Source organism: Lampetra planeri, chromosome 15 (assembly GCF_965212315.1).
Source record: "Lampetra planeri chromosome 15, kcLamPlan1.2.h2, whole genome shotgun sequence".
Taxonomy (NCBI): domain Eukaryota; kingdom Metazoa; phylum Chordata; class Hyperoartia; order Petromyzontiformes; family Petromyzontidae; genus Lampetra; species Lampetra planeri.
Genome location: NC_136121.1, coordinates 6,468,060 through 6,482,119, shown reverse-complemented (window position 1 = coordinate 6,482,119; position 14,060 = coordinate 6,468,060). Strand labels below are relative to the sequence as shown.

Below are 14,060 nucleotides of genomic sequence, written 5' to 3'. Positions count from 1 at the left end.
TTTGTGATCGGACAGGAGCTTATTGCACTCCCTTGTGTCACCTCTAATGGGGACAAGTCCACGACCAAGCCATGTGTCCTAATTTAGCTGTAATCTAACAACCGGGGATGACATTTCTTGAGAATTCAAGTGAGTTGTGACTGTCATACTCTTAGGTTTTTTCGGTAAAGTCACGTAGGTAAAAAATTAAATTAATAAAAGTAATAATAGAAATAAAATAATAAATCACGACGTTTCGGAGGCAAACACAAGTCTCCGTCATCAGGTGGGACCGTCACAGCTAGATTCCACCTGATGACGGAGACTTGTGTTGCCTCCGAAACGTCGTGATTTATTATTTGATTTCTATTATTACTTTTATTAATTTTAATTTAAGTTTTTTACCTACGTGACTTTACCGAAAAAACCTAAGAGTATGGATCCTTGCAATCACGAAAGCTTCAAATCTAGAATTGCGACTGTCACTTCAATTGTCCCGAATGCCGAATTCGTAAACGACCACGGCGTGCGTGCGATTCAGGAGGGCAATCGAGCAGCTGCCCTCTGACCCCGTCTCACTGCGTCCCGCGAGCTCAGGTGGGGGGGAGAGCGTTGAGCAGTGTTTGGAACGGGAGCTAAAAGCCACATTCATCGCACTCGCGCGTCCCCCTGCCTCTCACGCTGTGATGTCGATCAGCGCTGATGCTCACGACATTTCCAGGGCTCGGAAATCGTTGCGGAGTAAATTGCTAGCGGCGAACGTACGGCTTTCGGTCTCCCTGGGTGTAAAACACTTTGGAATACAGCCCTTCAAATAGCATGGCAGCAACCCTCCCCCACCGCCCCACCCTACTTGACTGAAAACTGATCAAATAGGTCAGAGAGCGGAGACCCGCTAATGGAATCCCTCCAGCCGGTTAAGTGTGGTGAGTGAATGCCACGATCCAACGTTGCACGATGCTGGTATCCGTGTAAGAAGAATGCTCTGTAGGTGGCGCCTTCCTCTAATGATGCATCGGGCACTCTTTTGGGGGAGCGGCATTCTTTCCCAATGAGACGGTGCCCACCTAGGAACGCGACGATGAATCGATTAGTTGACTTAAACTCGAGCCTCATGCCGCTCGCGAAACGCTTATCGAATCGAGCATGCGAGCGTTGACGATTTATGTCAACGGCGACAAACTCAACAGCCGCCACGCGCCACTAAGTGGCGATGGCATCACCACGGCGTCTGTGCCAGGCCAGGTGCACTTTTGTGGCCACGTGAAGTGTGGAAGGCTCGCTGACAGAACGTCGCGGGACAGACGCAGGTGCCATGGGTGGACTGACATGAGATGATTGGCTGTATACCAGAGGTGTGGACTCGAGTCATGTTACTTGGACTCGAGTCAGACTCGAGTCATGAATTTGATGACTTGCGACTCGACTTGGACTTGCATAACAATGACTTTGTCCCACCTCTGCTGTATACACACACGCACGCGCGTATGCGAATGTCACATTTCGGCGAATTACGTCAAGCAACCTGCAGGCATGAGGTGAACCCAAAGTCAACGCAACTCAAAACGAGACGGCAGCAACGCGATTAATAAAAGCGCACTTCTAAAATAGAATTGCGGCTCTGAATTGTGACAAGCGCGCCGTGGCCGTGGTATGTTTGTTGCGAATGCATTTTCAGACCCAGCATGCACAAGGACACATTTGCACACGTCAGGGGATGCTGCCACTGTGTGTCATTTTTAGCAAACAACGACTTGCAATTCAGAGGTTTGTGGTTCAAAACCATCTCCTGGCACGGCAGCTGAAATTAAAATCAATCCCCAACCCACCGCCTCTCCCTACCCGCCTCTTTCCACCGAGCAGAACCACTGTTCGTCGATCAAGAGGTAGCGTGTGGTGAGGTAAAGTGTGGGCACTCCCGATTCTCCCAAGACGTCTGCCCAGCTTGTACGAGTAGGCAAAAAGCCCTCTTACAGGGCTCGCTTGAGCTCCCCTCAGGCCCTTCTGACAGCAGTGGCACGAGCGAGCAATTGCACGGCTGCACCTTTCCCCCACCCACCCCCCCCCCCCCCCCCCTTTGTTACGCCCGTAAGGAACCGGGTGCTGTGCGCACATTTAATTTCTTTCGCGCTACGTAATCGGAGGTGCCGTGAATGTGACCGGTGGTGACGGCCGTTAATTTCGCGCCATGCTATGCGTTCCTTGCCAAAACCCATGTCCCCCGTGCCCTGAGCGTGGTTCTTATTGGATGGGTTTTACATTCACCGGAGTCAGCGGTGGTGGCGATGGTGGCGGTGGGTTTAGAGAAGTTTAGAGAATGGTTCGTTGCTGCAAAACTCACGATGGCTGCCCACGTCACCCCCCCCCCCCCCCCCCCCGGTCTGCTTGCGGCAGGAGGCTCATGTCGCTAAACCGTGCGTGGCAGCAGAGCCAGCTGCCGCTGGGAGGAGAGGACATTTGCCACGGGGGACTTTCTGGCAGGCTGCAAGGCACCCTCATTGCCGTCGCTCAAGACGAGACCGGTACGCAGTGTGGGGGGGGGGGGGGCGGCTCGGGCTCTGCACGCATGTGTTTTTTTTTGGGTTAATTGATTTACACAACACGAATTGATCACCGGTGCGTAGAAATCGAAATAACAGTTGTTTGCAGGTAAAGCAAGTAATAAGCGCGCCGATGAATTGCTATCCCTCTGACGAGTACTGGAAAGGGTTCAAATGAATGAACATCGATGGTTCCGATTTGTATATTCCTACCGTTGACGTGTCATCGTGAAATTGAGTTCCAAGCACCAGGGTTGAACACTGATCTTTGTTATATAATGGGCAATTATACTTGGCTGAAGCGCGAGTGTAAAATTGACCATGGCATTCTAGATTTGAAGCTTTCGTGACTGCAAGGATTCATACTCTTAGTTTTTTTCGGTAAAGTCACGGAGGTAAAAAATTAAAAGCATAAGCAGTAGGCCATGCTTTCACACCTGATGACGGACGCTTGTGTTGCGCCCGAAACGTCGTGGTTTAATTTATTTGTTTTCATTTATTTTATTTTTTACCTACGTGACTTTACCGAAAAAAACAAAGAGTATGACCATGACATGTCAATATATTCACCTGTGCATGTGGTTTTATGTGCATGTGTTGGTATACGTGTTTGTATGGGTGTGTTTGTGGTCCTGGCCACGTGAAGGATGCTACTGGGCAGTTGGAGGCAGTCGCCCTCCAACAACTGAGGGCAGAGGAGCAACGCTCACAACAACAGCCGGAACGCCGGGCGGCTAAAATGCAGCAAGTTGGCACAGTAGGGGGCACAGCTGCTGCGTCTGCCAGTCATCTCAATCAGCCAACCCATGGCACCTGCAGGGTCTGTCCCGTGACCTCCTGTCAGCGAGCCTTCGACACTTTACGTGTTCTCAAAGTGCACCTTGCCTGGCCAAGTGCCCTAGTGACGAATGGCGGATATTGGTGTTGGTGCTGGCCACCCACCCCCTCGTGTGCCGTGCCGGCCTTCATAGGTGCTCGCTAACAGTATGTTAAGGTTATACGGGGGATTTTTGTCTTTGTGTGTTTGTATGGGCGTGTGCATGTACCGCCTGCGTTTGTATGTGTGGGGAGTGGTGGCACAATGGTTCGCGTACTGCATTATGAACCGGGCAACCTGACCGATTCCGGACCCCACCCAACATCAGTGCCGAATGATATCCGAACCAGTCTTGGGCCTCCGCTAGGTCAACTCAGCCATACGTGGATACTTGGTGGAGTGTGTATGTGTGTGTGCTAACATCAGCAATTGGGGGATAGGGGACAAAGGTGGCCAAGTATGGTGCAGAACACACCACCTCCTCGCGTGCCGTGCCAGCCTTAATAATGGCTCACGAACAGCGCTTGCCCCAACAGTCTGTCAAAGACGATACGTGACATCTTAAGTCTCTGTGTATGTCTCTGTGTGTGTGTGCCTGTGCGGCAACAGGTGAGATGTACCTCCTGACAAACAGCAAGATATCAGGGCAGACTCACACGGGCCGCCTCTACAAGCTGATGGACCCCAAGCGGTGAGAGAACGCACCCATTGGGAATATTCCCCACGACTGGCAACGCAGCCCCTATCTCTCGCCACGTGCACCGTATCTCTCTCCACGCGCACCGCCTCTGTCCACACACCATACGATGACGTGTCAGCCGGTAAGATGATAAGCATTGTGTGCAGCAGCACATCGCGGGCTTTCAGATGCACTTCTGCGGCCGTCTGGAACGCTCCTCTTTCTGATATTACGAAGCCACTGGAGCCCGTGCACTTTTAAATATACTGTATAGTGAAATCTCATTTCTTTAGGTTGTTGTCCTTCTCCCGCGCCTACGGTCAGCACGGATGGCTACGTACGGTGCGAAATGAAGTTGAACATACATACCTCTCCCGTAAGCAGTCACTCACGTGCATTGTCCTTCCGTGGGTTATGGGAGCATGCGTGCAATCACGTGCTCCATATCTGATAGACACTCATAAGCCTGTTAATGAATTTATTAATCGAAGGGAATTGCTTAATCGCCATTTTTAAATGGATGCATTATCTGCACATCTGGGCACCGATGTTATAAATTCAACCGATGTAGTATTTATCTTTAGAATGTACTTTTTGCTTGCGTTGTGTAATAATATTAAGAGTTAAAGGAAATTTGCAGCCCTTTGTCAATCTACTGCTGGAAGAAGGCCTCTCCCCACCCTGTGTCGGTCACAGAGGTAATTTCGCCATACTTCACCACGTTAGTCAGTGCGAATTACTGAAGATTGGTGCGGCTACACTCGCCATGGCTGGGAATTGAACTCAGGTAGCTGGGGTTCACATCCCTGTGGGCTAAACAACTGTGCCACCGCTACGCACAGCCCATGCACTGTACACATGTATCTACACAGTGAATATTGATGCTCATGTTTACACAATATTGTGGAACGAATCGATGAATGATCGTGATCCAGAGTTGTCGTTCGATTTCGGGGGATTGCTTACGCTGTAGAGCTTGTGGGCCATTGTGTTCGTCCACCCAGGGAAGCCTCGCCGAGTCTCTCGTGACTTTTGCAGGAGGGTCCAGTCAATGAACACGAGTCGGTGGCTGCATATAGGTCAGATTAATCAATTAGATGCATCGTCTATTACCCACTTGATTAGATGCAATTTCCATTAGAGATATATAGATACATTTGCTTCCTGCATTCAAAAACCAGGCAAAAGACAGGCAGAAGTCAGCGTATTTAAACGAGATGCGCGTTTCAGACAAAGACAAAGATCCCCCGTATAGCCTTAACAGACTGTTGGGGCAAGTGCTGTTAGCGAGCACCTGTGAAGGCCGGCACGGAACATGAGAGGGTGGGTGTCTAGCACCACGCGCAGCCGCCTTTGTCTCCCTAGTAACGATGTTTACACACCGTACCAGGTACTCATTTGAGGCTCAGTCGACCTAGGGGAGGCCCAGGACCGGTTCCGATAATTGTCACTGTGGTGTTGGCCGTGAGAGGGAGTCGAACTCGAGTCGATGGGTCTCTAGCGCAACGCGCTAACTGATACGCAACAGCTCTCAGACACACCACACACGCACGAAGGCACGTTGTGATGCTCGGCACATGACAGTAACACGCAACCCAATCTCATTAGCATTTTTCTAATTAAAACTCAAAACAGTGCCTCTGCAAGCGCTTACGACGCCAAGGTTTCCAATCGCAAAACCAATTAATATTTGCAAAGGATTCAACAAGCAGCGTGCACGCCGAAGGGAGTGTTAACGAATACACGTGGCTGGAGGTTGCCCAGGCCACAACACTTGCATCGGCAGGCCGCTTCATACCGAGCCCATGCGTCCGTTCGTAAGCCACGTTAAGAGCAGAAGGGATCCCCTTCAATTACACAGGAGGGGGCAATGAAGCGAGAATCAAAGGTGCAATGTTTGCAGGGTGCGAAAGAGGTGCAAACAAAACTGTAGCAAGAATTTAAAATATATATTCAGCAGCAATGGCTCAGTCCACTGCAAGATGAAGTCCTCCCAAAGTCCTCGCCATCTCTCAGCAGCCCTGTGATGCAAACAGCCGCGTAGTTTCGCACCTCCGATTGGCACGGTTGGCTACGTACGGTGCGAAAGAAGTTCAACAAACATACACGAGCCGATTTCAAAACCTGTTCGATATGTTCACAATAATTGCATTGCACTGTGAGCCCAGCAATCTTATTGTAATTTCTGACCATGGCTGACATGAGTGGTGAGTGACATCAACCCCTCTGTCGTGGTCACGTATGGTCAAACACCCCATAACAGACACGGTGTGGAGAGGCCCTAATATAGCAATGAATTGGCAGGGCTGTAAATACTTTTATATCATTAAGTAAATATGGTCATGCAATATGCATGTTGATAATTAGTAAAAAAAAAACGAGATGAAAAATATGATACTCTGGAGGAATTACTGCTTATTATTCATCAAAACACATTTCCTCATTCAAACACTTTTGAGCAAATTATAAAACGTTATAAATGTGACAGAACATATCACTGCTGTTACAGCTGCATATATAATTTACCAATACGTGTTGTACCTTGGCTTGTGGATGGAATTCGGGTAAAAACAGAATCTAATGTGAGAATGGGAAGAAGAAAAAAAACGCCTACAGGTGACATATTTTGCATTCCGCACTCGACTTTGTCTTGAGTGTGATTGGCGGATTTATTATCATCATGAGTCTCCGCTTTGTTGCAAGATTACAATAGGAAGCCAGATGGCAAGCTGGGACACAGAGTGAGGGGCCAAAGGATCTGTGATAATAGACTCCGGCAGATGTTCAACAAAGGAAAAATTGGTCTCGGGAAGAAAGTTAACAGCTGCAAGGGGAACTGCGGGGGGCTGTTTCGTTAGAGGGGACTATTTTCTTACCTCCATAAATGTGACAGGCAATGGTCGAAAGATCGATCACGTGAGAGTAATGCCCAGTGATGACTTATATGAGTAATGCTGGGCTTAAAGGCAATTGGTAGTGTAATGGGTGAATGCTGTTGAAGGCCACGTTGTATAGGCTACAAGGAACGCCTCACTAGACTCACAATCCAGAGGTGTCAGCTTAACAACTAGATCAATTTGAATAAAGCTACACTCTCATGTTCCCTTCCTCCTGCTGTCTCCCACTGAAACTCTTAAAGCCGAATCCTCTCCGCGCTGTTTTACACTCCGCTCCATTTGTGTTCCAACATCTTCGTTAATCTTCGAGTTTCTGATCCATGTTTCACAGCAGGTTGTACGCAATTATAAAACAAAAAAAAGACACGCACTTCCGAGGACAAACGCGTGTTGGAAAGCATGATAAAATCTACGCGTATGCACGATTTTTATTATTTTGTTGTATGATTGAGAGCCCATAACAGTAACAGCCCCAGGTAAGGCAGCTGCTGTGTTTTGTGCTGAATCGATCCCAGGTGTGGCTATTATTATTGTGCTTGCCTTTGCATGATGGAGGCCTCCTGCCTACACCACTTACGTCTGCTACGGTAGTCATGACCGCAAAAGTCATGGTTGTTGTTGTTGTGTTTTGATTGGAACAAATCTACACTTATCAGTCTCGCAAGTCATTTCCACACATCTGTTTATTTTACAGGTTTGTAATGGAAAAAAGAGATGTGAACTGGACATTTTGTTGTTAAACCCCACGGTGAAATATAACTATTTGTTTATCAAATGCTTCTGATTTCCCTTATATATAACAGAGTATAAGATTTGAGAATGTTATATTTTACGTGCAGTATTTTTTTCAGGGTGAATGAGAAACAGAAGTAACTTTTCATTCCTATTATCAGAGAGATTGTGTTGGCTATTACAGTACTCTTTTCCACGTGTATCTTATCTCCAGCCATAACAAAAAAAACACACAACAATATAACAGCGTAGGGTTTCGTGACCAATTGGCATTTGTTCTGTTCACGTGACAAACCTCACTAATTGGCCGTGTCGGGTGGAGATGAGTGTACGGCAATTTTACAGAAACGTGACCTAACCCCCCAAAAGAGGAATATAACGAGTTATGAGTAAAGTCACGTAGAATGGAAATAATAAAATAATAAAAATAAAACATAATAAAATAATTCTCACGACGTTTCGGCTACAATGCAAGCAGCCGTCCTCAGGTGGAGAGCAGGTCTGTCGAGTAGACAGAGTCTGAATTCAGACTCCACCTGAGGACGGCTGCTTGCGTTGTAGCCAAAACGTCGTGAGAATTATTTTATTATGTTTTATTATTATTTTATTATTTCCATTCTACGTGACTTTACCGAAAGAACCAAGAAGATGAATCCCTGCAGTCACGAAAGCTTTAAATCGAAATTTAGAGTTATGAGTACATTTTCTGAAATGAGTATCGAGTCATGGACATCTGAATAAGACGGATGTCAATCTCAAAGTGACACATTTTAAATATTTACGATTCGGGCAAGGACGCAATAGACCTGGCACCACGTCGTGTACGTTTTGAAAGATCACCCTCAGTGGCAGCTATCTCTGTAGGCAGCTATCTCTGTAGGCGCGAGGTGGCTTAACATCTGGCCCTAAATCAGCCATTAGTCTGCCAGTAGGGCACAACGATGGCAATGTCTAATCCTAATTAAAGAATGTGCAGATCATTATTCAAATTTGGCTCATTTGGACCATGACGCAAGCACATGATGGCCCGCTCATTTACAAATTATGTCGCGTGGGGGGGGGGTCTTTAATGCCTACTGTGAAGCAGACAACACGTAGTATTTTATGCGTGCATGTATGTTAACCTTGTTTCGTAGCCGACCATGCTAATCAGAGGTGCGGGGAAGGACAACAAGCCACACACAAAAAGCAACTCTAAAGAATGCTCACATGTCCGTTGCATTGCACTCTCATGCCTTTGGATTGCACTGTCATGCTCACAGGCTCTTTGGATTGCACCCGTTGGGTTTGCACTCCCTCGTCGAGGAGGCCCTCTCCTTCTTTTCTACAGTTACATGCTAATCTCTCACATTAACATCATGCTAATCCCTCACATTAACATAGCCACTTCCGTGCCCTCTAATTTCTCACATTAACATCACGCTAATCTCTCACATTAACCTAGCCACTTCCATGCCCTCTAATCTCTCACATTAACATCATGCTAATCTCTCACATTAACCTAGCCACTTCCATGCCCTCTAATCTCTCACATTAACATCATGCTAATCTCTCACATTAACCTAGCCACTTCCGTGCCCTCTAATTTCTCACATGAACATCATGTTAATCTCTCACATTAACCTAGCCACTTCCATGCCCTGTAATTTCTCACATTAACATCACGCTAATCCCTCACATCAACATAACCACTTCCGTGCCCTCTAATTTCTCACATTAACATCACGCTAATCTCTCACATTAACATAGCCACTTCCGTGCCCTCTAATTTCTCACATTAACATCACGCTAATCCCTCACTTTAACATAGCCACTTCCGTGCCCTCCAATTTCTCACGTTAACATCATTCTAATTTCTCACATTAACATCATGCTAATCTCTCACATTAACATAGCCACTTCCGTGCCCTCTAATTTCTCACATTAACATCATGCTAATCCATCTCACCAACGATGAATTGTTTAAATGGTATACGCCATAATATCCCTCGTTTTGTGAAAATAGCATCGCATTTAGATACGTAAATACATGCATAAGCAATGTGTCAAGGACTGCATTAATACTGATAGGAACCTCCTGGTTACACCAGCCCACAGGGGATTATTGTGTCCGTCCGTCGTGCATCCAAAAATGGGAGGGGTGGGGCTGGGTTGAGAGGGGAGGGTGGGGAGGGGCTGGGTGGGGAGGGTGGGGACTGGCTGGGAGGGGAGGAGAGGAGAGGGTGGGGCTTGGTGGGGGGTGGGAGGGGTGGGGCTGGGTGGGGAGGGGCTGGTCACCCCGTGGTGCCCTTGTATAACTCAACGTTTAACCTACTCACGCCGGCTTGTGCCCGCTCTCACAGTCGGTCATATTTGCGGAATACACCACGCCGCCGTTGACCCTGGCCATTGACCGAGCAACCCAACGTTCCTACCAGCTCCCTCTGCAGGAATGTGTTTAAGTCCAATGAGATTTTAGTCTTCGTATCCTAGGGGGTTATGCATTAACTCTGCACACTGCCTGGCTCACTTAAATTCTTATGCACAGGAGGTTGAGACGGATGCTCAGATTCGGATCTCTCCAGGATAAATAAAGATTCTGATTCTAACATGCAAATAACGCACATTTTCTTGGTGACCAGAATGTGGCTTAGAGTATGGAAAATAATTCAACGATCCCGCGTTATAGCAGCTACAGAATCAATCGCATGCACGATGCGTGGACACAAAATATTTTGCGTGCCTTACCGTAACACACTGCGTGACTCTCCCTGGATCCGTGTGAGGCCTCTCTTTATAGGTCTGTCCAAATGTTTAATTTTGTTTTGATAGGGATGTGTCCTGGAGGCTCAAATTACTGTAATTGTATGGAAGCAACATGCGCTGCCAAGTTTTGTAGCCTTGCCTTCGTTGCCATTTTGGCTGCAGACAGAATGTGTGCTTCTTTTATACCCCACGCTTCATTAACCCAATTACCCACAATTCCCATCTTACACGAATACACTTTAATTAACACGAGCTATTTTGCATTTTCTTCCCCCCTTTCCTTGTGCCACATCTGTTCGCATATATGTGATAAGATGTTTGCTTTTGGTCTATGGTAATAACTGGAAAGGTGCTCCAATGAAGTATTTAAGAGGTAAATAATCGTTTGTATTAAATGTCTTAGACTTCCATCAGGCGTGGACACGAAGAGGCAGAAGCACCTGGTCAACATCATCAATGGGGAGACAAAAGTAGCCCGGCCTGATTGTCTGGCGACACCACCCCGCTGTTCACGGCGCCTGCCTTAATAGGCGATCACTAACAACTCATGCCCCTGACAGTCTGTTAAGCAAAAAAACACAAATAACCCTTATCTGTGGCATCTTCCATCGTGCTGTGCTTTGGCTAGCCGCTTGGGTGATTTGAGCATTTGACCCTGTGCTCAGAATCCATCATTTAAAAAAATATATCTGGCTGCGGCTTTGTCTTGAGTTCACAATAATAATAAAAATCTGCGTACAACCTAAAACCAATTAATTGAACAAAGTGTTGCAGCGTACGCTGCGACGTTCTCCTAGGAACAGCACATGCGTTTGGGCATTGTTGTTGTTGATGCTGGAACAAACCACTCTGCACGGTGGGGGGGGGGGGGGTACTCTGTTATTTCTAGATTTGAAGCTTTCGTGACTGCAAGGATTCATATTCTTAGGTTTTTTCGGTAAAGTCACGTATGTAAAAAATGTAAATTAATAAAAGTAAAATAAAACAAAATAAAAAATCACGACGTTTCGGAAGCAACACAAGCCTCCGTCTTCAGGTGGAACCGTCACAGCCACGACAGCTGTATCAAGTAAATGAGAGATCACAAGAAATACCACCCCGTATATATAATGGTATATATAATGGTATATATACGGGGTGGTATTTCTTGTGATCTCTCATTTACTTAATACAGCTGTCGTGGCTGTGACGGTTCCACCTGAAGACGGAGGCTTGTGTTGCTTCCGAAACGTCGTGATTTTTTATTGTTTTATTTTACTTTTATTAATTTAAATTTTTTACATACGTGACTTTACCGAAAAAACCTAAGAATATGTACTCTGTTATCCCCACCGCTCATGTGCCGCGCGTAGCACGCACAGCGGGGTGAGCCGTTCGAGAGCGTGCCTAAAGTGAAATGGTTTAGCCTGGCAGTCTTGATTAGGTTTTTATGACGTTCTCATTCTCAGCGCCTCTCAAACACTAATGAGATTCTTCAATCTGAGGCTTGGGGTTAGCGTTAGGTACACATTACCCTAACCCTAACCTTGATCCCATCACTGTCGGCGTGTTCCCTTGTTCCAGACATCAGTGTGGGGTTTTTTTTCACCTGCACAACCGGCGTGGCGTATTGCATATGCTCGTAGTTCAAACTTGATTTGAAGCTTTCGTCACTGCAGGAATTACTCTTTGGTTCTTTCGCTCAAGTCACGCGGAAAGAAAATAAATTAAATAATAGAATACGACGTTTCGATTGCAACACAAGCAACCGTCATCAGGTAGAAGTAAATTTGAGAGAGAGACAAAACACAGACACGGAGACACACAGACAGTCACACAAGCAGAGAGAGACAACACAGAGACACACAGAGAGAGACACACAACATAAACACACAGAGAGACACACAACATAGACACACAGGGAGAGACACACAACATAGACACACAGAGAAAGACAACACAGAGACACACAGAGATAGACACACAACATAGACACACAGGGAGAGACACACAATATAGACACACAGAGAAAGACAACACAGAGACACACAGAGAGAGACACAACATAGACACACAGGGAGAGACACACAATATAGACACACAGAGAGAGACAACACAGAGACACACAGAGAGAGACACACAGAGAGAGACACACAACATAGACACACAGAGAGAGACACACAACATAGACACAGAGAGAGACAACACAGAGACACACAGAGAGAGACACACAACATAGACACAGACAGAGACACAACATGGACACACAGAGAGAGACACAATATAGACACACAGAGAGAGACACACAACATAGACACACAGAGAGAGACACACAACATAGACACACAGAGACCCAATACCTCTGTGTCGAGGCCTTAAATAGAGAGAAGGGGGGGGGGGCAGAGAGAGAGAGGTGGGTCTGCTGGGGCAGCAGCTGGAGCAGAGGAACTTAGCATGCCAATGAATCCACCCCGAAGCGACCGAGGGAAAGATGATCGAATGGCCCTAATGAGAGCCTGGTAAAAATTTATCAGTAGAAATAGTTTGAGAAAACAACATTTTGATAACTGATGTAAGAAAAGTCACATTGTTAAAAGTTACGTAATTTTAGAGAGAGAAATAGTTTGAGAAAACAAAATGTTGCTAAATTTTATTTTCTCAAACTATTTCTCTCTCTAAAATTGTACCAGGCTCTCGTAGCGCCGTTCGATCTTATTTCCCTCGGTCGCTTCGGGGTGGATTCATTGGCATGCTAAGTTCCTCTGCTCCAGCTGCTGCCCCAGCAGACCCACCTCTCTCTCTCTGCCCCCCCCCCCCTCTCTCTCTATTTAAGGCCTCGACACAGAGGTATTGGGTCTCTGTGTGTCTATATTGTGTGTCTCTCTCTGTGTGTTTATGTGTGTGTCTCTCCCTGTGTGTCTATGTTGTTTGTCTCTCTCTCTGTGTGTCTCTGTGTTGTCTCTCTGTGTGTCTATGTTGTGTGTCTCTGTGTGTCTATGTTGTGTGTCTCTGTGTCTATGTTGCATGTCTCTCCCTGTGTGTCTATGTTGTGTGTCGCTCCCTGTGTGTCTATGTTGTGTGTCTCTCTCTCTGTGTCTCTGTGTTGTCTCTCTCTGTATGTCTATGTTGTGTGTCTCTCCCTGTGTGTCTATGTTGTGTGTCTCTCTCTGTGTGTCTATGTTGTGTGTCTCTCTCTGTGTGTCTATGTGTGTGTCTCTCTCTGTGTGTCTATGGTGTGTGTCTCTCCCTGTGTGTCTATGTTGTGTGTGTCTCTCTCTCTCTGTGTCTCTGTGTTGTCTCTCTCTGCTTGTGTGTCTGTCTGTGTGTCTCCGTGTCTGTGTTTTGTCTCTCTCTCAAATGTAGTTCTACCTGATGACGGTTGCTTGTGTTGCAATCGAAACGTCGTATTCTATTATTTAATTAATTTTCTTTCTACGTGACTTCACCGAAAGAACCAAAGAGTAATGCTCGTAGTTACGTACTTTCTGGCGCAGAGTGACGCTGAGAATAGCAGTGGTTGAATTTGCAAAAGCTGGTGCAGAATGATGTATCTTTTAAAAATGTAACTTTTCTTACATCAGTTAAGAGCCACATTGCGGTTAATGCACCGGCGTATCATCTCAGAGTTCGCCAATTCAATTCCGTTCCATTCTCTTTCTCCGTCGCCCATGTAAGGCGTCACTGACCAAGCG

The 14,060-nt window shown here is 46.5% G+C and overlaps 1 protein-coding gene across 2 annotated transcripts in view; it reads left to right on the top strand.

The window, feature by feature from the left end:
• Positions 1 to 14,060, top strand: part of HHIP (hedgehog interacting protein) — a 154,062-nt gene that overhangs the window by 120,972 nt on the left and 19,030 nt on the right. For both annotated transcript variants that reach the window (XM_078600888.1, XM_078600887.1), the window contains exons 11-12: positions 2,374 to 2,501; positions 3,946 to 4,027. In XM_078600888.1, coding sequence (XP_078457014.1) covers positions 2,374 to 2,501; positions 3,946 to 4,027 — 210 coding nt within the window. The remainder of the gene's footprint in view (positions 1 to 2,373; positions 2,502 to 3,945; positions 4,028 to 14,060) is intronic.